This window comes from Balaenoptera musculus, chromosome 2 (genome assembly GCF_009873245.2).
Source record: "Balaenoptera musculus isolate JJ_BM4_2016_0621 chromosome 2, mBalMus1.pri.v3, whole genome shotgun sequence".
NCBI lineage: Eukaryota > Metazoa > Chordata > Mammalia > Artiodactyla > Balaenopteridae > Balaenoptera > Balaenoptera musculus.
Window position 1 is genome coordinate 36,260,348 of NC_045786.1, and position 24,660 is coordinate 36,285,007.

General features: G+C 42.3%; 1 protein-coding gene across 1 annotated transcript; it reads right to left on the reverse strand.

Moving 5' to 3' along the window:
- Nucleotides 1-2,033: 2,033 nt before the first annotated feature.
- WHAMM (WASP homolog associated with actin, golgi membranes and microtubules) lies at nt 2,034-23,077 on the reverse strand. Its single transcript, XM_036842689.1, has 10 exons — nt 20,944-23,077; nt 18,178-18,351; nt 15,658-15,808; nt 12,824-12,993; nt 11,655-11,820; nt 9,063-9,250; nt 7,703-7,789; nt 7,372-7,467; nt 4,652-5,150; nt 2,034-2,814 (listed from the first exon to the last, which is right to left on the reverse strand). Exons 1-10 carry the CDS (start codon nt 21,553-21,555, stop codon nt 2,516-2,518), a joined length of 2,442 nt encoding a protein of 813 aa, XP_036698584.1. The 5' UTR covers nt 21,556-23,077; the 3' UTR covers nt 2,034-2,515.
- Between the last annotated feature and the right edge of the window lie 1,583 nt (nt 23,078-24,660).

Genomic DNA, 24,660 nt, shown 5'->3' on the forward strand with positions numbered 1-24,660 from the left:
AAACATGGCCAAAGTGGGCTGCCCTTGTAGCCAGGGCTGTGGGTTGGGGGAGGCGTTGTGACTGGTGTCCAGGACAAGGGGCAGTGGTCCTAGGGCGGGGGGGGGGCCGGGAAGACTTTGGAGAAGAGGACGCGATGGAGTTGAGACTGAGAGGTGGGTGTGGATTTGCCGGACGGGTGGCAGAGGGCTGGGATGCCCCGGGCGCTGAGGCTTAGGCGAGCAGGGCCATCTGAGGGCAGCCTGCTTGGTATTGCTGGAGTAAAACCTGTGGCGGGAAAGGGGCGGAGGGACAGCAGCCAGGTTTCTGAGGGGCAGGCCTTTACCGGTGTGGGTTGGTGAGTGGAGAGGGACATTGAGGGTGGAGGTGGAGGATTGACAGCGCTTTAGCGGGTGGGCTGCACAGGTTTGAAGCTGGACAATAGGAGACAATACTTGACCCTCCCCTTGGCTCTGGATCCCCTGAGGCCGGAGTCTGGACTTAAGCCTTGCCTGGAAGAAGGGGGGAAATGGAGAAATGAGGGAGAGAGGATTCCAGAGAAGTCTGGATGCACGTTAGACAGTTGGGTGAGGGGTTTTAATTGGAGAACTCTCTGGAAAAGGATCTTTTTTTTGAGGTCTTCTCATCTTTGGCAGGCCTTAGAAAGCAAATTCTGAGAATTATCCACGTCTGAGTAAGCTCACTGGTGTCTCAAAATACTGAAATTACAAGAGTTAAAATAAAAATACCAAATTGCGTAATAAGCATAAGAAAGTCCAGCAAAGCTCTGATGTTGCCATTTTTAAAAATACCAGATTCTTTCTAGAGAAACTTTTTGTGCTGAGCTTGGCCTGTCTATGGTGTAGAAAGAGGCCTGGGAGGCTGCCACTTGGCCTGCCACTGGGATTTGCGACTGAGGCCCAGCAAGTAGCCAGCAGGGACTGTCCCCACGTGCAGCAACCCCCACCCCTACACACACACACACCGGGAACCTGCGAAACGGAAAGGGAACAGTGGGAACAGAGGCCAGTGCCGGGCACCAAGGCCTGGGCCCCGGGAGCAGAGTGAGGCACCTTCATGTACAGGAGCTGGATCTGGGTCTGCACCACTTCAGGTCAGGGAAAGTAGGACACCTGACAGACCCACGGGTGACCTGGCAGTGGCCACGCTGAAGGATCTCCAGCCATGCACGGAGGTCCAGGCTGTAGCTGCTGAAGAAGGACCCAGACCCCTCCCAGCTATGCCAGCTGAGGCCCCTCAGAGTTAGCTAAGAAAAAACTCTAAGTAGGAAGGGTTTTGGTCTATAACAACTTTTCTTTGGAAAAGGAGGGTCGATTCATCTTGTTCTGTGGAAACCCAGGATTGCCATGGCAAGAGTGAGGGTGATGACATTAGTGGTGATGCTTTGGACAATTTGAGAAATGAGGAGACTGCCTTGTATGGGTCTCTTCCCCTTTCCTAATTTTAACACAAAGCAAGGAGGAGAAATGATTCCAGCATGAGTGCCTAAGGGGAACAACACTCTTCCCCGACCCTTAGTATTTGCTTAAATAAATGTTTAACGTTTTGGGGATTTTGTTGTTGTTGTTGTTGTTGTTTTGGCTGAGTTGGGTCTTCGTTGCTGCGTGCAGGCTTTCTCTAGTTGTGGTGAGCAGGGGCTACTCTTCATTGCGGTGCGCGGGCTTCTCACTGCAGTGGCTTGTCTTGTTGCAGAGCACGGGCTCTAGGTGCGCGGGCTTCAGTAGTTGCAGCTCACGGGCTCAGTAATTGCGGCACGCAGGCCCTAGAGTGCGCAGGCTTCAGTAGTTGTGGCTCGTGGGCTCTAGAGCGCAGGCTCAGTAGTTGTGACGCATGGGCTTAGTTGCTCCGCGGCATGTGGGATCTTCCTGGACCAGGGCTCGAATCCGTGTCCCCTGCGTTGGCAGGCGGATTCTTAACTGCTGTGCCACCAGGGAAGTCCCGTTTAATGTTTTTAATAAGATTTCAGCTAAACCCAGCCAAGGGAGGGATGGTTGTGTTAAGATATTATGTTTCATTTCCTCATGAGTGACACTGATGCATTATAAATAGTTCTTTATTATGAGTTTATATACTGCCTGATACATGAAATACATTTCCTGTAAAATATTTAAAATAATTTCTGCTTATAAGCAACTTATTCGGATTATTGTTAAAATAACGTTCACATTCAAACCTTTCAATCTCAGGAAACCACTACACACACTCGGGAGGAACGGTCAGTAGTGCTGTTTACCATAGCAGTGTAAACGTTTTTCAGAATAAGGGAATGATTCTAGATTATCCGTGGTGAACAATAACTACCATTTTCTTATGCCAGCGGTGCTCACCGGGGGTTCTTAGATGCGTGAAAGGCACCACGTCTCTCCTTCCTTCCCTGACTTTAAGAGCTGCAGCGTTAAATAAAGCTGCAACGTCACACGCCCAGCCCTGCTGATCTTTCGGGGCGTTATGTGGCCAGTCTGCCAGCACCCCATTCACATGCTTTTCCAGAACGAGCCTTGGGCCTTGGCGGAGAGGCTAACGGTCCCACTCGCTAGGGTTCTGCTCATCACGATCGTCCTCCTCCTCCGAGTCAGCAGATACTCTCTTAATTCTCTGAAGCGCCGCCTTGATGCTCCTCTCCAGGTCGCTGGTGGGTTTATTGCTGGGGCTCGGGCCAAGGTCAGGGTGAACTTTCTTCAGTTTGACCCCTTGCCTTATGGCAGCCAGAATGTGCTCATTGACTGAGGCACGGGGAGGGGACAATGTGGGCGCTTGCACCTTCTGGAGAGGGGCCCTGTCATGCCTTAAGGAGGCCAGCACTTCGTCCATCGACCCTGAAATTGAGTAAACAGAGCAAGGAGTCACGAAATCAAACTCTTTCTCCCTGAGATGCCGAGACATTTTTGTACTCGTTAACAGGGTTAAGTCACCCATAAGTTAATGCCATGATGTAAACAAATCATCATCATTCCATTAAACAAATGCTTTGATTATCTGCTAGAGAGGTCAACCATCAGCTCCCTTTCTGAATCCAGGATAGTCTAATTGCTAATATTTTACCTTGACCACTTATTTTCCAGTACTTCTTCAAATCCATAGCAACTCCCAGGCACAGTCAAAAGTCAACACACCTTCTGTTAGGGTGGCTGTTTCTCAAGACACAGGTGTTATCATCCTTTTGTGTAACCCTGAAGATAGTTATGAATTCCTGGGGTGTTAAGTAATCCGACCCAATGTGCATTGACAGCTCTAAAATTGTATCTCCTCCATTTCCCTTCCCACTTAACAAAATTTTTTAACGTACCCCACTGTATTTCTCCAACTTCAGTCTTGGATATTAGTCAGTGATGACTCGTTCTGTGATAATGAAGCGAGTAGGTTTCCACACATGAAAAGGCTTAAAGCAAAACTTTAATCACTAGCTCAATGAACCCAGAGTGGGTGGCACTGGCACATTTCTCTGTATATAGTGTGTTTAATTCCACCTACATTACCCTGACGTAACTTACGTGCTCTACTTTTGAGGGTGTAAAATGCTGTCAAAACACAGATTAGATCAGAGTTTCAAGGCCTTGGTGAAGAGAAGCTATTTTTCACTCTGGCACCTTGAGACCCCTGCGGGGGTAAAATCTTTTACCTCCTGCTGGAGACCGGGGCATGACTGTAGCCACTCATCTAGGGATCTTCCATGTGAGACTTCAAGGTGAATAGTCATTTCTAGTTCAGAATTGAAAGGCCATGCCATGGCTAACAAAACACTTTGGATTTTAACCTATAACTTGTTATTACATTTCCCTTCTAGGAGTAACAAGACAGAGTTTCACCATCGAGGGCATTTTATTATTCTTTCCAGTGAACTGAGGCAGTGTGTGTGAGCTGATCAGGGCTTCCCACACTGTGTGGGCTACACCAGGCCGGGAACAGGGCTCCCCCCGCAAAGCCCTGCCACGTCCCATCTCTCGTCTAGGCCCAGGCACGTGAGCTCTCGCTTTCATTTACACGATGTTGCCACAGACCCCATGGAAATGGGCCTCCGGTCTCTACCTAAGAGTGTGCACATTTTCATTTGTACCTGGCTCCAGGTGCAAAGAAACCTTGAACTCAGAATAACTAGATACGCATTACCAGAACCACAGTTTGGAACTGTTCTGTTTGTATAATTCACATCACCTTTCACAGTCCCCTTGTATGTTCTAGGCAGAGGTACTCAGGCATAATCTTTAAAACAAGTGTACACAGCATTTCGATAGAATTTAAACACAGACACAAATACACTCCAGAGCAGTGGGCTCTGAGTCTGGGCAGATTTCAGCCCATCTCCTCCATAATCAATGTCTAAATCATAATTAGAATAATGAGTAGAACTATAGCCCTCATTAGACAGAGAAATATTCAAGTGTATTCAGTGTGCTATACTTGCAAATGCAAAAAGTGGTCTACTATTTTTTTGACTGCTTCATTTTAGAAAGATTTCCCACAGCATTTATCAAACTCAGATTTAGTCTATGCTAACTTTGCAATAAAAGAGTGATAAGGCAAAAAATACTGAAATATTTTAAGATTGTAGAGAGTTCTAAAAAAAGGTTTTGATTTGAAGATGAAGGTTCCTAAAGCTAGAACGCTCCAACCACCTAACCACCCCTGGTGAGCAGGGACACTTCGGCAGATTACCTGGGCAGGTAAAACTGTCTGAGGAACCACACGGGCTCTCAGCGGGCGATTCACACACTAGAGGATGCGGCTGATCATCTTTCGCTGAAGTCCTGAAGTGTAAATTCCGACGATTTGCAGATTGAGAAGAAAAGGGCGGAGCAGGGAGGGGCAGCGGTGGTGGTGGTGGTGGTGGTGGTGGTGGTGGAGGAGGAGGAGGAGGAGGAGGAGGAGGAGGAGGGGGAGGCAGTGGCAACTCCTCACTTGATTTGGAGTGTGTTTGGGCACCAACTGGAACAAAAGTCTGAACAGGGATGTTTCTAGCACAGTCTTCATGCTCAGGGGTTATCACGTTACTAACTTCAGATAAGGGAGCGCTTCTGGTTTTCCTAGAGGACGGATGGATCACCGCCGTCATCTGAGAAGTCGGCGGGGATGTCTGCCGGGGAAGTCCACTCGGCCGGTGTGGAGCCACAGGTTGTGGGCGAGAGCTCTTTAGGACAGAGCGACTTGGACATCTCTGAAAATGAAAAACTGTTGTGAGAAACTTGCTACAAACGCAAACTGTCAAAATGCTGAAGCTTTCTATAAGTGAACACTGAAGCATTTCTGTGCGTGGATTATTCTAATTCACAAAGTGGCTCCTTCTCACTTTGTACAGCCACCCTTGCTACTAAATCTATATATTAAGAAATAAGCATTTATATCCTTTCATAGAATACTTTCTCTGTAATAAAGATATGAAAGGATATATACAGATGAAAACATTCACCACATTTTTAGTATGAAAAATCAGAAACTTAGTATCAACAATAGATAGTTGAAAAAATTATGGTGAATTTAAAGTATTAGGCAGCCATGAAAAATCATAAGTAGTGCAAAGTCTGAAACATCCTTAAAAAGTGCAGATGATCTGGTGTTGAATGTATAACCAGGTAAAAAAACAGAGGTATGAAAAATACCAGCAGGGTGGACCTCAAAGTGACAGTTAAAACAGGAATTATGGATGTTTCTCTAATTTTTATGTTTAAATTTTATAATTTAAAAATGTGAATTAAAGAAGTTCTGATTAACGCATATATGTGAAATCTAGACAAGCGGTATAGTTGACTTTATTTGCAAAGCAGAAATAGAGACACAGACAAAGCAGAAATAGAGAACAAATGTATGGATACCAAAGGGGAAGGGGGTGGGGTGGGAGGAATTGGGAGATTGGGACTGACACATATACCCTATTGATGCTATGTATAAAATAGACAACTGATGGGAACATACTGTATAGCGCAGGGAACTCTTTAATTCACTGTGGTGTCCTAAATGGGAGGGAAACCCAAAAGGGAGGGGATATATGTATATGTATGGCTGATTCATTTTGCTGTGCAGTGGAAGCTAACACAACATTGTAAAGCAACTATACTCCAATAAAAATTAATTAATAAAAAAAAATAAAGAAGTTCTGGTCTCGCAGGTATAGTTTACTAAAGAAAAACCTAACCTTACAAAGACCTAATCTTGAGGGATGTATACTTCCATGGACCAAAAAAACTGCAACTTTTACCAATTTGAGGTCAACTCGTTCCAGTTTGTTGAGAGCTTAGGCAGTCTGATTCTGTCACCTGCATACCATCTTCACACTGTCTACATTTGAAAGTTCATCGCTGCTCTGACTAGTTCAGGGCGACGGAGCTGGACTTGCATCCCTGGAATCCCTTCCTCCACGCTGATCAATACCCTCGGGTGACAGCTGACCAGCAAGTTACTGTCCACCTGGCTCATCTGTGTTCATGTAGCCCCCCGCATTCATGCCCAGGCTCTCACCCAGGACAATCAGACTCTCTGGAGGTGGGGTCTGGGCATGAGTATGCTTTAGAAGCTCCAGAGGTGCTTCCGATGTGCTGCCCGGGTTGGAGAATCTCTGCTGTGGCTCTGACTCTGTATATCCCTGAGCTAAGTTGTGTAATCACCCTGAGCATCAGTTACTCATCTTAAAAGTGGTGATGATATCGCACAAGGTTGTTTTAAGAATTAAATAAGAATGAATGTAAGTGCCTAGCACATGCCTGGTATATGGCAGTGATCAGAGTAGAAAGCATATCAGGAAACAAGATGAAGTTGTAGGACGTGATTGATTCACTCCGGTGGCCCCTATTTTTCTTGTTGGTGTCACACAGTGCACCTTCAATACCTCATCCCAGACTTATGTCTGGGAGTGGGTGGTTTTCTCTTTTGGGTCATTATGAAGGTGTGTGTTGCAGGTGTGTGATGAGAACAGGTTTATGTTTTACATTCAACAAGTTTAATGTTACTTTAAAATAAGTATTTACTTTTTTTTTTTTTTTAAACCTATTCACTTTTAATAGGGCACAAAATTATACTTATATCACAGTGTTTCCTTGACCAAATTTTAAAGACTTCTTTATTACAAATGAGGAAACAACCAGCTAAATCTAAGGGCAATTTAACTATTTTCAGTTTTCCCTGCCAGCTGACACCATGGTGAGCAGAGTCACACCACCTGGTCAGGGGGGAGAGCAGCAACCCTAGTGTGCGGCAAGGTCAAAAACATCTTGATATTTCTAATATTTTTGTTTTTTATTTATAGACTACAAATAATGGCATTTGGGAAACATTTTATGTCCCAAATTATCTATTCCTAATACCTTATACTTTTCTCCTAGGATGGGTGATCTTCGTTTATTTCCCCAGACAATGCAGGCGAAGTGATTATTTCTAGAACTCACCTCTTTAAATGCTCTCAATCGTTGGAGTGTTTTTTGGCGTTCTTGGTTTATCCATTCTTTTTTCTTTTGCTCCTCCTCTTTTTTCTGGTCTCTTTTCTGTATTTAAACAAACACATATTTGTAAACTTCTCAGAAGTCCTGAGAAAGAGGGGGACCGTCACCTGACATTATTGCCTCCTCCAGCCCCCACGTCTGCTCCCCATGCTGCAGGGCCGGACTGCGCTGTCCCCTCAGGATCAAGGCTGACGGGGCAGTGGAGCTCCACTTTGTACAAACTTAAGCCCACGTGTCATGTTATGCAAATATAAAACATTTTTCTTCAACCACTCACCCTCTGAACGCTATGATGCTGATGCAAATATTTTATGCTTTCTTCAGCCTGTTGCAATCTGAGTCGATGATTTTCTTTGCAGTGATCCTGGGGGAATAATATAATTTCATAGATCTGTTTTTTACCTGGTTATAAATTGAACGCCACATGGTTTTTAATATTACCATGGGCTATAGCATAAAAGGTTAAAAGAAAAAAGCACTGCATTTGGGCTGCAGTATAAGGCATTTATTAATAGGAGTTATGGTGTGGCTCGGTGCTTCTGCCTTCTCCTCGGTCACGTGATACGGGGCGATGGGCTGCTTACGGGAATCCCTCCTTCCCGGTAGGAGGGCCATGGCTGGGATTTAGTGCTTTGAGAGATGAAAAAGCAAATCCTCCAACCAAGTGGAAATGAGAGGACATACAGGCAGTCCCACATTCCTAAGTGGGATGTGTCCTAAGGACCTGTTTCAATGCAATTATTTTAAACACATTTCCCCATAATGTTCTAAGTAATATCTCCAAATATACCTACATAACACATCCAACCTACAATACCTGAAAATTAAAAACTACATTTCAATTATGCTTAGCCTTTCTTACTATGTTACATTTTTTTATTTTTTAATTAATTAATTTATTTATTTATTTATTTTTGGCTGTGTTGGGTCTTCGTTTCTGTGCGAGGGCTTTCTCTAGTAGCGGCAAGCGGGGGCCACCCTTCATCGCGGTGCGCGGGCCTCCCACCGTCGCGGCCTCTCCCGCTGCAGAGCACAGGCTCCAGACGCGCAGGCTCAGTAGTTGTGGCTCACGGGCTTAGTCGCTCCACGGCATGTGGGATCCCCCCAGACCAGGGCTCGAACCCACGTCCCCCGCATTGGCAGGCAGTTTCTCAACCACTGCGCCACCAGGGAAGCCCCTATGTTACTTTTTTATGTAATCATGGAGTGTTTAAAAATTAAGAAAAAAAATCACTCACCACATATAAGGACTGAAATGAGCTGAATATTATCTGACTGATATTTTATAATCAACAATTCACAATAAAATTAATTTTAGCATTTATTATAGCTGATTAGAAGTTTCTACCTTTTGTGGTTTTTAAAATACCTGTATAAGTAATAGGCATTCAATAAATAGTTGCTGAAAGACTTAATTAAAATCTAAAGATGATGGCAAATGCTTAAATCCAAAAGGAAAAAGAATCTTTTTAAGAAAAACATTTTAAATGTATTTTAATTGTAGCCACTGATAGCTACATAAACACACACAAAATTTATCATTGATAAAAGCCTTATTTTCAGTACCTCTTTATCTTTCATAAAAGAAGAAACCCCCAGAAGGGGTAAGAAAAGAAGGCTGCCCTGGGCGCTCCTACCTTTCTGTTCCTGAGACGGGCTCTTCTGGCACAGATCCTGCCCCGTTTAGATTCCAGCTGCTGGCACTGCCGGCTGAGTTCCTTCACCTCCAAATTCTTATCATCCTGCAGCCCCATTACACGATCCATGACTTTAAGTTCCTCTGGATTTTCACACGGATCGTAATAGATAACTTCATCCTGTTTATCTAGAAACATATTAATGATTTTTTAAAAACATGTCTTATTATTAAAAATAATGCATACTTTTTTAATGTAAGGAAAGTTAAATATCCTTGTAATTATGAATAACATTTATGTATATATATGTCTATGTGTACACACATACACATACACACAACTTATATAGCTACACATATCAATAAACAGAATTCTTAGAGAAACTTTTCCATGTGATGGAAATATAATTTTAATGGCAACACAGTATTCTCAAATTTAAGCACTCTCTGTTGTTAGAATGTTCCAATGTTCTATTATTATCAATTTCACTGTGATGAACATCTGAATATAAATCTTTGTGTACATTTTTTATTACTTCCTTAGCAGATGAATATTTAAGGCTCTTGATGACTCCTGTCAAATCACCCTCCTCCAGAAAGGCAACTTACATTCTACCAGCAGTATATCATTAAGGTGCCTTAATGATATTTAATCTTAATTACATATTGATTTTTTAAAAATACATGCTAACTGTAACAAATTCAAGCCCTACAGAAGTACACAAAATAAAAAGTGAAATTTTCCTCTTCCTTCACCAACTCTTTGGCATCTTATTCCTGGAGGAAAACATGAACAGTTTGGCATGCATCCTTCCAGATTAACTTTTTTCTAATAGAAGTTTTTCCTAAATATGTAAAGTGCTTATAACGTGAAGCTACTGTAAAGTTTTTTGAATACCTAGGATTAAATTAAATGTTCAGGATCTATATGAAGAAAATAACTAAACTTGGAGGAACTTTAGGAAAAAAAAGACTTAAGTAAATGGAGAGACATACCATGTTCTTGGATGGGAAGATTCAAAATTGAAAAGACGACAATTCTCCCCAAATTATCTCTAATGTTAAGTGCAATCCCAATAAAAATTCCGAGTTTTTTGGGTTTTTTTGTTTTGAACTTGCCAAAATGATTCTAAAGTTCATCTGGAAGAATAAAGGAGTGAGAAAAGTCAGAAAATTTTTGGAAAAGTAGAGTAATGAGGGAAGTACTTGCTTTACCTGATACTAAAATGTACCTCCAAGGTACAATAATAGGAACAGCATGGTACTGGCACCAGAAGCCACTCACAAATCAGTGAAAGAAAATAACAATTCATAAATAGATCAAAACAAATATGATAATTCTGGATATGAGACAGGTAAAAGTCAAAGCAACAGGGCAAAATGTTTTTAAAAACCAGTGATTGGGACTGCTAACAATTTGGGGGAAAAAGTTAGATTCCTACCCCACATCAAAATAAATTTCACCTGGATTAAAGAGCCAAAGGTTTTTAAAAACAAAATCATAAGAATACTGAAACAAAACATAAGTAAATACTGATATAATTTTGGGGTAAGGAGGTATAACACCAAAGCAGAAGACTGATAGAGGTGACTTCATAAAAATTAAATATTCCTACAAGGCAAGAAAAAGCAAATGACAGAGAAATTATTTGCAACTTATGACAGATAATAGAATAACATCTCTAATATAGAAAGGGAATGTTCCAAAGAAAAATGGGCAAAGGCCATGAATAGGCCGTGAATAAAAGACATACAAATGGCCAGTAAACATACAAAATTGTGTTCAACATCACTTGTGATTAAATAAATGAAAATTAGAAGATGCCATTTTTTGCTCTCAAGTAGGCGAGAATTTAAGGAATAAGTATCGGGAAACAGCTATTTTCATAATCAGCTGATGGGAGCATCATTTTGTACAACCTATCTAGAGGGCCATTATGTAGAATGAAATTTAGAAATTTAGAAAATAATAGAGGTACAGAAAATTGCATATCAAATGATTCTTGTAGTGTTTTTTTTTAACAAGTACGTGTCAAAATGTAAAATATGCATTGTCCTTGACCTGATTCCATCTTTAGAAATTTATTCCAAGGAAATAATCTGTCATATACACAAAGACATGTGTAAAGGAAGGTTCTTCACTACAATGCTGTTCACAACAGTGAAAAACTGGTAATCCCGGCATGTCTATACAATGGAATACTATGCAGCCATTAAAATTTTTGATGGTTTTCTTACTTACTGAAATGGAAGAATGATTATTATGTATTAAGTGAAAAAGAGGTTACTGAACAGGATACATAGTTTTGGTTTAAGAAACTGAAAGATATTTATAAACATCAGCATACAAAAAAGGCTACAAAGCTATAGAGCCTAAGTATCTCTAAATGATTTAACTGGGGTAATAAATAGTTTCCCTTTGTTTTGCTGTGTGTTTACCAATGAATATATTATTTGAATAATAAAGTACTAAAGGGAAACTTTGTTAGAAAATTTCAGATATATTAGACAATATACAAGAAATAATTGATAATATGATCTGTATTTCCTTGAATGTGTAATTTAAACATATACATTTAAATATATATTTTACCTTTTATAAGTCTTTTAATAGAGTCCAACTGTGTAACAAGCAGTATTTCTTCATATTTTAATATCTCAAATTTAACCTCGTATAGTTCTAACTGAACTTCATAATATTGTATTTCTAATTCGTCTACAACATTTATTTTTTTTTCTTGTTCTGGAAGATCTTCCATCTTGTTTTCATGAAAAAAATAAGAGCAAGTTAAAATAATTAGTACATTAAAGGCAAACTTTACAAGCATTCAAGTTATTTTCTATTCCTTGTTCAATATCAAATATAAAAAAGCAAATAGAGAAGAAACACTTTTCCATTTCATTTAATGGGATAAAAATGCCTTCTTCAATGTTTGTCACAAATACCTTATCGCATCCCTGAAACATATGAAAACATTTAGGTTTTGAGAAAAAGAAATGGCAATGAGGTATTTACAAATGTTTTCTGCTTTAAAGTCATACTGTTACAGGAAAAAAATTAAGTGACTACGCTTCTAGGATGAAGCACCTCTTTGATTATTCTAAAATTGTGCTGAAAACACAGCTTGATTGATTTTAAAGTACTGAGTACTTGATTGATTTTAAAGTACTACATCAGTACTGAGCTTGATGTTATCATCAAGTGAATCCTACAATATAATATTTCACAAACAGGGACTTCCCTGGTGGTGCAGTGGTTAAGAATCCGCCTGCCAGTGCAGGGGACACAGGTTCGATCCTGGTCCAGGAAGATCCCACATGCCGCGGAGCAACTAAGCCCATGCCCCACAACTACTGAGCCTGTGCTCTAGAGCCCGTGAGCCACAACTACTGAGCCCACGTGCCTAGAGCCCATGCTCCGCAACAAGAGAAGCCACGGCAATGAGAAGCCCACGCACCGCAAGGAAGAGTAGCCCCCGCTCGCCACCACTAGAAAAAGCCCGCGCGCACCAACGAAGACCCAACAAAGCCAAAAACAAACAAATAAATATATATATATTTTAAAAAAATAATATTTCACAAACATTTTGACCAAAGGGAAACTTCATGGCCAACTTTCCACAGTCTGCAAATTCTTATCTACTGGAAGATGGTGTTGGAATAAGCGAAGAAAGGAAGCTCTTTCACAATGCCTGGAAAGAAAGATTCTACCTAAAATAAAAGTGTATTTTTAAAACAAAGTTTCACTTATCTTTGTCTCACCTTTCCCTGAATTTCAGCTCTTTTGTGATTTAAACACAACTCTTTGGCTCTCATGAGTTGCAGAGTCTCCCGAGCTAACATCAGCTTGAGTTTTTCTAACCTGGGAGTTGCTGTGGCCCAGGCAGCCTGACCAAATCTCTTCTCATCCTGTGCCATTTGTTTCTGCATTCCTGTTGTATTGTAATTAATAAAATAAAACATAATTACAACTCATTAAAAACAGAAAAATTTATCCTGAACTAATTCGTTGTTTATTGCCTCCCATGTTACCTGCAAAACATCCCTTTTAAAAGAAAAATTCTTGTATTTTAGTGACTTTTTATTGTCACAAAAATAATGCATGGTTATTGGTATAAAATTTTAGATAACTTCATTTAAAAAAAGAAAATAATAAATCATGAATCTCACTTACTTAAAGCAATTGCTTCTTACATTTTGGTGCGTATACTTCTAGACTATTTCTATGTTTAGCTAGACAGACAGGAAGATATAGTTTGACCAAAACAAACAAACAAAAAACCCCCCACAGGATCATCATTCTGCTTTATATCTTTTTTATTTCACTTAATATATCAGGGAACTCTTGCTATTCATAAAAATAGTTATAGAGAATCATGCTTACTGCTACACGGCGTTCCATTTTATAATGTACTACAGTTAACAAACTGACAGACAATAAGTTGTTGCTATTTGGGGCTACTATCAACAAATGATTTAAGATAAAAAGTCTTCACCCCAGCCCACAGATCATATGGTCTCATCCCTGCCTGTCTGCTGGCATTCTCTCCAACCACATTCTCCATTCAGGCATACCTCAGAGATAATGCAGGTTCAGTTCTCCAGACCACCACAATAAAGCTAATGTCACAATAAAGTGAATCACATGAATTTTTTGGTTTCCCATTGCATATAACAGTTATGTTTACACTGTACTTTGTGGTTTATAAGTGTACAGTAGCATTATGTCCTAAAAAAACATGTATATTTGAGGCAGGAGATAGATGGGCCCAGGCTAAACAGTTTCTCCCTGTGGACAGAAACTCTGTAATAGGAGAAACCTCCATAAAAGCAGGGATAATGGGGACTTCCCTGGTGGCGCATTGGGTTAAGAATCCACCTGCCAATGCAGGAGGCACACGGGTTCGATCCCTGGTCCGGGAAGATCCCCCATGCCATGGAGCACTAAGCCCGTGCGCCACAACTACTAAGCCCACGTGCCACAACTACTGAAGCCCGCATGCCTAGAGCCCATGCTCCGCAACAAGAGAAGCCACTGCAATGAGAAGCCCGTGCACCACAACTAAGAGTAGCCCCTGTTCGCCGCAACTAGAGAAAGCCCGTGCATAGCAACAAAGGCCCAACACAGCCAAAAAAAAAAAAAAAAAAAAAAAAAAAGAGCAGGATGATGGAGGAGGCTGGGCCCTGCCCAGATAAGAGATAAAAGACCACATATTCCTCATTCTCGAAGTCAAGGAGAACTTCCTGACTACACATGCACAGAAAGGCTCCTTGGAGGTCAAAAAGGGAGGGGGCGCCACCTCATAGTAAGTGATGTCAACCTACCCTAGGCCTCTAGAATCCATCTTGGCTAAGAGATGCGCACACACACAGGAGGATCCTGAGATATACCAAATACGGACTCAGAACCAGGCAAAGCAAGATGATCGGTCAAAGGAAACCCGGAAGAAAGGCCCCGTAAAAAGTTATCAGACTACCATGAGGGTGCGACTCTCTCTGAGCCCACCCGTGTGGTCTATCCACAGTCACTGTACTCTTTTTCCTCCTAATAACACTTTTACTTGCTTCACTACTTTCTGTCTCTATGTGGAAATTCATTTCTACACAGCTGACAGGCCAGGCCTTGTCACGGCCACTGGTCCCTGGTGGTCTGTGGCTAGGATTCAGCGTCCTCACTGACCACGGCCTGATCTCAATCTCTGGCCAGGGAACCGAAATCCTGCTTCAAGCTGCTGCAGGCTGAGGCCATCCGAGATCACATACATACCTTAATTTAAAAATACTTTATTACTAAAAAATGCTAACCACCATCTAAGCCTTCAGTGAGTTGTAATCTTTTTGGAATAATAACATCAAAGACTCACTAATCAACATATCACCATAAAAAATATAATAATAATGAAAAAGTTTGAACATATGAGGAGAATTACCAAAAACGTGACAGAGACATGAAGCGCAACTGCTGTTGGAAAATAGCACTTGCTGTTTTACAACAGACTTGCTCAATGCAGGACTGTCACAGACCTTCAATCTGTACAAAACATAATACCTGTGAAGTGCAGTAAAGTGCAGTGCAATGAAATGAGCTATGACATGAGGTGAGCCTGTACTGTGCTCCAGCCCGTGGCTTCCTCGTACTTGGCATACTTCCCAAGTTCCTCAGACTTGTCAAGCTCCCAAAAACCAGAGGGCCTTTGCAAATGCTACTCCTGCCTGGAACACTCTTCCCTCACTTTTTTGCTTTCTCCACTTCCATCTACCCTTCAGATATCAGGGCAAGTGCCACTTCTCAGAAGCCTTCATCGGCCACTCTGATTGGGCCTAATTTCTCTCTCCTAAGCTCTCAGAGCCCCATGTTTCTCTCCTTTATGTGGCTTGTTGCCACTGCCATTTTCCATGTGTTTGAATGAATATATAATTGATATAATTAAGATTTCTCTCCCTTCACCTGACTGTACAGTGGCTGTTTATGCTTATCCTTATATTGAATCCCCAGTACCTAAAAAATACAGAACCTGGTGCTTAAGAGGCACTCAAATGTTTTCCGAATAAAATGAAAATTACATGTATCTTAGTACAGCATTTTAAATTATTACCTGCTAATGCTTCTACTGTTTTTTCAAAATAATTCACTGTAATATCTTGAATCGAGACTATAGCTTCTTCAGCCCGTCTGGTCCATTCTTGGGCTTCCTTCTGCAGGGCAACTATCCTTTTAGGACCCAGACCATCCTCATCCAAGGACTTCTATAGAAAGAAGGGAAAGTTGTATTAGTAAAAGAGAATAGTAATGTAGAGCCATTAGGAAATCGAAAGGAAATTGGTCACATGGATTATTTCAGCTACTTTTATTACTACTACATAGTCAATTAAATTTCATTCATTCCTCAGTTCCTTACTGAGTATGAATAAGGCTCTAAGTGGTGCATCCTTTGGACGACAAAGGGATACTCTGGAGTATAAAGGAAAAAAAACCCTACTTTTACTTTGTATTACTCGAATAACTTTTCTAGAAGGGAATGCTGTCAAGTTATGTTTCTCTATTAATAATAACACACGATTGTTTGAATGAGATCTGTATTGTTAAGCACTCAGCAAACAGCCTGGTACATGACACTCAAGTGTTAGCTGTTGCTGTGGTTTCTTTTAGGGACATGGCAGGAAGCTTTTCAATAGTGTGATTCTTTTCTGAAGGGCAAAAGTAATACAATAACCTAAAACATGAATGATTGTGACATATACTATGTCATCTAGTATCTAATTCTTCTACCAAGCATGATTTAGTGACATAAGAAATATACCCAGGTTAGCCATCAGGGAAATGTAAATTAAAACCACAATGAGATACCACTTCACATCTACTAGGATGGCTATAATCAAAAAGACAGACAATAACAAGTGTTGGCGATGATGTGGTCAAATCGGAACCCTCATTTACTGCCGGTAGGAGTGTAAAATGGTGCATTTCTGGAAAACAGTCTGGCAGTTCTTCAAAAGGTTAAACAGAGTTACTGTAGGGTCCAGCATATCCATATATCCAAGAAAAATGAATACATATGTCCACATAGAAACTTGTACACAAATATTCATAGCAACATTATTCATAATAGCCCCAAAGTGGAAAGTTCCAAATGTCCATCAATCACTAAGTGGATATGTAAATGTGCTATGTGCATATAATGAACATTATTTGGCAATGAAAAAAATGAAGTTCTAATACACACTACAACATGGATGGAACTGGAAAACCTGATGCTACATGAAAGGAGCCAGACACAAATCATTCCATACGATATGAAATGTCAAGAAAAGGGAGATCTAGAGGCAGAAAGCAGATGGGTGGTTGCCTGGAGTTGGGGGGGAATGGGGAATGCGTATGGGGTTTCTTTTCAGGGAGATGAAAATGTTCTGGAATTAGACAGTGCTGGTGGTTGCAAAACTGAATATACTAAAAACCACTGAATTGTACACTTTAAATAGGTGAATTATATGGTCTGTGAATTATATCTCAGTACAGCTGTTATTTAGAGAAAGAAAAAATATACACAGGAAGTAAGACAATCCAAGTAATAGATTTGCAAAATAAGGAACAGAACAACTTTCTCCACAGGTTAGGCTGGCATGAGTTTCATCTAAACATGATACCACTTTTACGGTAGCCCGGCAGTGGCCATGAGTGCATGTGTGGAAGGATGGCCCAGTGCAGGGGGCAGAGATCAAGAGATCTCTCTGTTGTCTTCTGATTCCAGCTGGTTTAGAACCAGAGAAAGCTATTGAACCTCTCCACCAACCTTGGTTCCAGATTCATTTATAACACTGGAATGATAATGCTTATTCTAACTAGTGTTCCATGGCTCAATGAAATAAGAGCAATGACAGCATTTACTAAAGTTTAATTTACTGAATTACAATCCAGGGCCTTGCTATTTAAATTTTCATCCTATTTCTCATAAGTCTGCATGTGTCCTTAGAGGCTGAAAATAAGCTAAAGTAAATAAGCAACACATCAAAAACAAGTCATCACTTCCCTGGTGGCACAGTGGTTAAGAATCCACCTGCCAAGTGCAGGGGACACAGGTTCGATCCCTGGTCCAGAAAGATCCCACATGCCGCGGAGCAACTAAGCCCATGTGCCACAACTACTGAGCCTGCGCTCTAGAGCCCACGAGCCACAACTACTGAGCCCATGCACCACAGCTACTGAAGCCCGCGTGCCTAGAGCCGGTGCTCCGCAACAAGAGAAGCCATTGCAATGAGAAGCCCACACACCACAACGAAGAGTAGCCCCTGCTTGCTGCAACTACAGAAAGCCTGCGTGCAGCAATGAAGACCCAACGCAGCCAAACAATTAAAATTAAAATTTAAAAAAAAAGTCATCAGCAAAGAAAGTGTGTAACCCTTGAAAATATGCAGAAATCTTAATGTATTAAGACGACCGATGTAAAATGTCTTCAACTGAAATCAATTTAAAAAATAATAAATTCGATATATCTACAATGTATCTAAATATAGGGTAAACCCAAAGTGGAAACACAGATTGAATCTTCAATGCGACTGAAGAAATAGTATACGATAAAGGATAAATCTCATAAAGTAAAAATATAAAGAAAACGTACCAAAACAGCAAGCTTACATGAAGTTGCAAGTTCTCGCATATCCCTGAATGGCTGCAGTAAATACTGGAAGAACAGGGTTGCCGCAGTAACTAATTCCTGGTATGCTTCATCTTCCTCTCGATACACTTTCATTAATGCTACCATGGTGTTGGCTTTTTCATGCCCTTGAAGCACCTAGAAGGCAAAATGTAAATAAAGCTCACGTATGGACAGTATTTATAAGATCATACCAAACCAACAAAGCTAAAGAAACCTGAATGTTCTAAACTTTAATGCATCAATTTAAAATACTGATTAAACATGAAAATGCTATTGTTCTCCAACCAAAATGCCCAGTAAGAATGGTTAAATAAATCATGGTATATCCACAGTAGACTATTATTACTATAATCAATCATTCAGCACTGTGCTTTTGAAGACTGTTTAGTAACTGGGGACTTTTATAATAATAAATGGGAGGTGGAGGAGAACGCAGAGTTGAAAATTTTATCTCAACTATGTTTTCTCTAAGTACTCAGAGAAAAGGACCTGAAAAAGGCATCAAATAGGGTGTAGACTGAGGATATTTTTCATCACTTCTCCGACCATAAAGGTTTTGTGAGGATGTACTCCTTTTTTAAAAGCTCATAAGGACACAGAAATGCCTCCAAGTACTTCTCCAGCATGTCAACTCTCTTAATTCCCCCAGGTTAATATTGCCACCAAACCCCCAGCAGACTCATTTAGCATCACAAATGTGGCTCTAGCCTCTGCAGAGCGCTTCTTCTGAGGCAGGATAGAAAATAAACTGAGCATTTATAATCTAGATAAACTCATTTGGTAAGAAATTACCTTACCCCCCAGGAGAAGAGAAATAAAATCAAGTAATAGTATAGACTTTTTTTTTCCCAGTCAATATCCTTAAATTCTTCTATTTCCTTCCCTCCACTTAAGGATAAAGTGATCTATGTTCAGCTGACATTTTATCCAGGTGATAATACTAGGATTAAAAAAAAGTTTCCCTGAAAAATATTAAAACACATGAAAAAGTAAACTTAAGACAACTGATACTCTTCAGTCTTATTGCTTAGACTATTCAGAATTCAAAACATTCAGCTTCACTTTACATATACTAGCAATCTTGGCAACTGGTTTAATTCTAGAATTAATTGCTTTCCTGTTCTAAATATGAGCTGAGTATTAAGATGATCACATACACTTCCATGGATGCACTATATTTTGTATTTAAGCCCTCCCCGCCCACCTGTTCCACGTAAACAGGTGAACCACACAAGTGTCAATAGCTAGCCTAACAGTATGAACTATACTAGTGCCATAATACCTCTGAATGAACTTCAAATTGGGTAAAGTATAACTTTTACAATAGTAACATATATGTCAGTTTAAGGAAAAACCACTTCTGTCAGAAACCGGCTGTCTAAAAAATAAAAGTGTCTGATTCAAAATGATAAAGTTGGGCTTCCCTGGTGGCGCAGTGGTTAAGAATCTGCCTGCCAATGCAGCGGACACAGGTTCGAGCCGTGGTCCTGGAAGATCCCACATGCCACGGAGCAACTAAGCCCGTGTGCTACAACTACTGAGCCTGCGCTCTAGAGCCAGTGAGTCGCAACTCCTGAAGCCTGGGCGCTTAGAGCCTGTGCTCTGCAACAAGAGAAGCCACTGCAATGAGAAGCCCTCGCACCGCAGCGGAAGAGCAGCCCCGGCTCGCGGTAACTAGAGAAAGCCCGCGTGCAGCAACAAAGACCCAACGCAGCCAAAAATAAACTGAAAAAAGATAAAGTTGACTGACCTGAAACTGCCCTGTGTTTTCCTCACATTATAAAGTGAAATTGACCCATGAGAAGTGGGTGTATAAAAAGCTCATTCTGTATTTAGCTTGAGAGGATAAAATTAAGATTTTGAAATGTACCTGGATTGTTCTCTTACACCTCCCCTTCCTCAAATGAAGGCAGAGAAAAATCACTCAGATTAAGTACGGCGTATAATGAGAAAGGGCAAGCAAGAGGCATGTCGGGGTGTGGGATAGAGCACTAAATCTAGACTCAGGAGAGTCAGCTGGTTGTGGATATATGAGCCATATTTTTCTCTTAAACCCTTTTGTGCATTTGTTAATCCCCTTCAGTTCTGTAAGCTTACCACTCAAAAAATGAATTGTTCCATCTCTCTAATTACCTCTTTCAAGCTTAAAATTGCACTCATGTTGCTGCTGTTCCACACTGATGAAGACAGCTCACATCCTGTCGGCTGTCCACTTGACCGAGTCTTTATCACCTAAGAAACCTGTGTCCTAGAAGCACCTTCATCCTCTAAAATATTTTGTCTCCATTATCGGTCTTCCCTCATACACAGAACCTGTCACTGTTTACCTTCAGTCTGTGTTGTCATTTCCTACACGGATGGGATATTTCTAGTTTTGCTTTCAGTATTCTCTGGCACTTCCTGTCACAACAGCCAGCTCCACCAGCATCTTCAGGGGAAAGGTTTAAGGGCCTACCCTGGCTCCTAACTGCGATTAAACTTTGATTTAACTTAGTCCTCTCGCTATAGGCCCCGCGGGGCTTCCGCGGAATTCCCCTCGCTGCTCCCCGACAGGTGAAGAGCACCTGCGAGGCTGCGCGGCCCTTCCGCGCATCACGCTGTTAACCTGCTCCTTCCCCGCGCTGGTCTGCAGAAGGACCCCCCTCTTGCACTCGTCCCACCCTGGAAAAGGGCCCGAGGCTGAACCGAGAGGGAGAAGGACCGGGCGACGGCCCGGCGGGCGCGTACCTGGCGCAGCCGCGCCCCCGCCTCGTCCCGCCGCGCGCGCAGGGCCCGCTCCCGGAACTCGCGCGGGCTCTCGCAGTCGGCCGCGCAGCCCTCGGCAGGGAAGAGCGCGTCGCGCACCGCGGCGCCGCCGCAGCCGTCGGCCGCCTGGCCCAGGTAGCGCTCCAGCTGCCCGCACAGCTCCTGCAGCGCCGCCTCGCCGGGGTCCGTGCGCGCCGGCCATACCAGCGTCCACAGCCCGAGCCCCAGGCCCCAGGCCCCGCCGCCGCCCGCGTCCAGCTCCGGCGGCAGCCGCGGGAAGCAGCGCTCCAGCGGCGGCCACAGCGCCGCCAGCTGCTGGTGCGCGCCGCGGAGCCCGGCGGCCGAGAGCAGGCCTGCCCAGCTGGGCGGGGGCGCGGCGGCCTCGGACACGGGCTCGGACACCAGCTCGGGCCCGGGCTGGCTCCCCTCGCGCCGCCGCCGCTGCGCCGTGCGGTCGTGACAAGTCACAGCGAACTTGCCCTCCACGTCGTTCCAGGCCACGAGGAAGCGCAGCTGGTGCCGCTCGGGGTCGGCGAAGAGGTCCTCGCGGACCGGTACCCAGCCGTCCAAGCTGTCGGGTTGCTCGTCCTCCATGACCGCCGGCGGTCAGCGCCCGGAGGGCTCGGCTCGCCGGAGCCTGGTCTCCCTGCACCCCCAGCCACTGGACGGTCCGGGCCGCGTCATTTTTCGCTGAACTGAAATCGGCGTCAGCACCCCAGCTGCCACCACCCTCGGCACTTTTGATTGGCTGCCCACAGCCTGGGAGGCGTCCAGCACGCTTCCGGGATTGGTTGGGTGATAGAAGGGAGGGTTCGCGACAACCAATGAAAAGGTCAGAAGGTCGCCGCTCCGAATCAATCAATGTCTCAACCTCATCTGGAGCCGGGAATGATCACTCTTGCCTCACCTTTTCCACCTGTGTACACACTGACGTTAAAAAAAATATTTGTTAAATGAACGAGTTATTGTCTTAGCCTCCTACACTAAACTGTGAACCTCTTGAGAACGCAAACCCAGCTAGCTGACTTGGTCTTCTATTACCGGGGCCCTAGTGAATACATGGTTCCTGTGCTCAAGAATGGTGAGATCAAACATTCAATTAAACTTAATAATTATTTGTTGAGGGCCTCTAAGCGCCAAGCACTGGGTAGAAGCTTATTGGTATCAATTCAACAAGCTTTTATGGAATGTATGCTGTGGCCCTGTTTTGGGAGGCTGGGCGCGGAGGGGGCATACAAAAAACGTACAGTCCCTCCGTCTTCAAAGCATCCCAGCTCCCAACCAACATGTTTAAATACAATCTGTGTTCTAACACGTCATTTTAGAGATAAGGAAACTGAGACCCAGAAAAGAAACGTTTCTTAAGATACACAGACACTTAGGCAATTCAGACACTTCAGACCACCTGGCTATTGAAGACCTGTTTACGGAGATCAGGAGATGTAGTTTGCAGACAGGGATAGAGTGTGGGTTGGAGCTGAACCTGTTCATACAACAGGGTATAAGACAGCACTGGGCTCTACCTAGGAAATGTACAGTGTAGACTGAGAAATACAGTACATGTCAGCTCCCATCCTGTGAGAGCACTGCTAGAGGGTTAGTGGGGTTGGAGGACCGAGGGGGAGGAGCGAGAAGCCCAGGGAGCGGGGAAGGAGCCCTTCATCAAAACACGGTTTGTGAGGGCTTGATTCAGGAACTAGTGAAAGGGCTTCTGAAGTTTTTGAGCTGGGAACGCCAGGAATCAGATTTGTACTTGCTATTATGCCCAGGGTAAAACAACAACAACCCCCCTCGCCCCCCCCCCAAAAGAAAAAAAACAGGGCCAGGCTAAAGCTTTGGTTAGGGGCATCTCCACCCACCCACCCCAAGATAATCCCAAGGCATCTAGTAGCCTCTATGGAATGTAGCTTGAAGGTCTAAAGGTGCCTCTATCTGAAGGTTCCTCCCTTTAATGTCGAGGAGAGGTGGGGCTATGGGTTCTTGGATTCCCAATAGCTACTCTGGCTGTCACCCAGTCCTCTTGGAGAGATAACCTTCTAGCTGAAGTGATTTATTTTTCCTCAAACTATTTTTTAATATATCATTTTATCTAATATGATTTCTTATAATTCTTTAATAGTCTATTTTAATATCTTTGAATATTCTTTACAGTATGTCTTTACTGGTTTTGTTTTATAATCTTATCATTTCTATTAGTCTTTCTAAATTATTTGCTTTTTCAAAATGAAACTAGCAGGCTTTCTAATTATAAAAGAAATTTTTATTTCTTGTGAAAGGGGAATAAATGTATATATTCTTAGAAAAAATATGGAAAAGTATACGCCAAACCTAATAATTGTTGTTACCAGGATGCATGACTGGTTTACATTCACTTTATGGTTCTTTTGTAGTATTTGCTTTTTTCTAAGCCAAGTATTATATATTATTTTACAATAAAAAATAATTTTAAAAAGTAATAAAAGGTATATATAATTATTATAAAATGGGCATTTCAAAGATATAAAGATATAAGTAAAATAACTCAAAAAAGATAAACCCTGCTTTCATTTTGTGTGTGTGTGTGTATATGTATAAAATTATACTGTAATAATATTTTGCATACTCTTTCTACTTACAAATATATTGTGGACATTTTCCACATTAAAAAAATAGGCATTGGGCTTCCCTGGTGGCGCAGTGGTTGAGAATCTGCCTGCCAATGCAGGGGACACGGGTTCGAGCCCTGGTCTGGGAAGATCCCACATGCCGCGGAGCAACTGGGCCCGTGAGCCACAACTACTGAGCCTGCGCATCTGGAGCCTGTGCTCCGCAACGAAAGGCCATGACAGTGAGAGGCCTGCGCACCGCGATGAAGAGTGGCCCCAGCTCGCCGCAACTAAAGAAAGCCCTCACACAGAAACGAAGACCCAACAAAGCCAAAAAAAAAAAGTAATAATAATAATAATAAATAAGTAAATAAAATTTATAAAAAAAAAAAAAAAAAAAAAAAAAAAGAAAAAATATGGAAAAGTATACGCCAAACCTAATAATTGTTGTTACCAGGATGCATGACTGGTTTACATTCACTTTATGGTTCTTTTGTAGTATTTGCTTTTTTCTAAGCCAAGTATTATATATTATTTTACAATAAAAAATAATTTTAAAAAGTAATAAAAGGTATATATAATTATTATAAAATGGGCATTTCAAAGATATAAAGATATAAGTAAAATAACTCAAAAAAGATAAACCCTGCTTTCATTTTGTGTGTGTGTGTGTATATGTATAAAATTATACTGTAATAATATTTTGCATACTCTTTCTACTTACAAATATATTGTGGACATTTTCCACATTAAAAAAATAGGCATTGGGCTTCCCTGGTGGCGCAGTGGTTGAGAATCCGCCTGCCAATAACAGGGGGCACGGGTTCGAGCCCTGGGCTGGGAAGATCCCACATGCTGCGGAGCAACTAAGCCTGTGCGCCACAACTACTGAGCCTGCGCTCTAGAACCCGCGAGCCACAATTACTGAAGCCTGCGTGCCACAACTACTGAAGCCCACGCGTCTAGAGCCCATGCTCTGCAACAAGAGAAGCCACCGCAATGAGAAGCCCGCGTACCACAACAAAGGGTAGCCCCTGCTCACCACAACTGGAGAAAGCCCGCGCACAGCGACGAAGACCCAATGCAGCCAAAAATAAATAAATTAATTAATTTA

Coding starts and splice junctions, on each gene's coding strand:
- WHAMM (XM_036842689.1), bottom strand. CDS start 21,555: ATGGAGGACGAGCAACCCGACAGCTTGGACGGCTGGGTACCGGTCCGC. Junction 15,809..18,177: donor CATGTAAGCTTGCTGTTTTG/GTACGTTTTCTT, acceptor TTCTTTCTATAG/AAGTCCTTGGATGAGGATGG. Junction 11,821..12,823: donor GAGCTGAAATTCAGGGAAAG/GTGAGACAAAGA, acceptor CATGAAAACAAG/ATGGAAGATCTTCCAGAACA.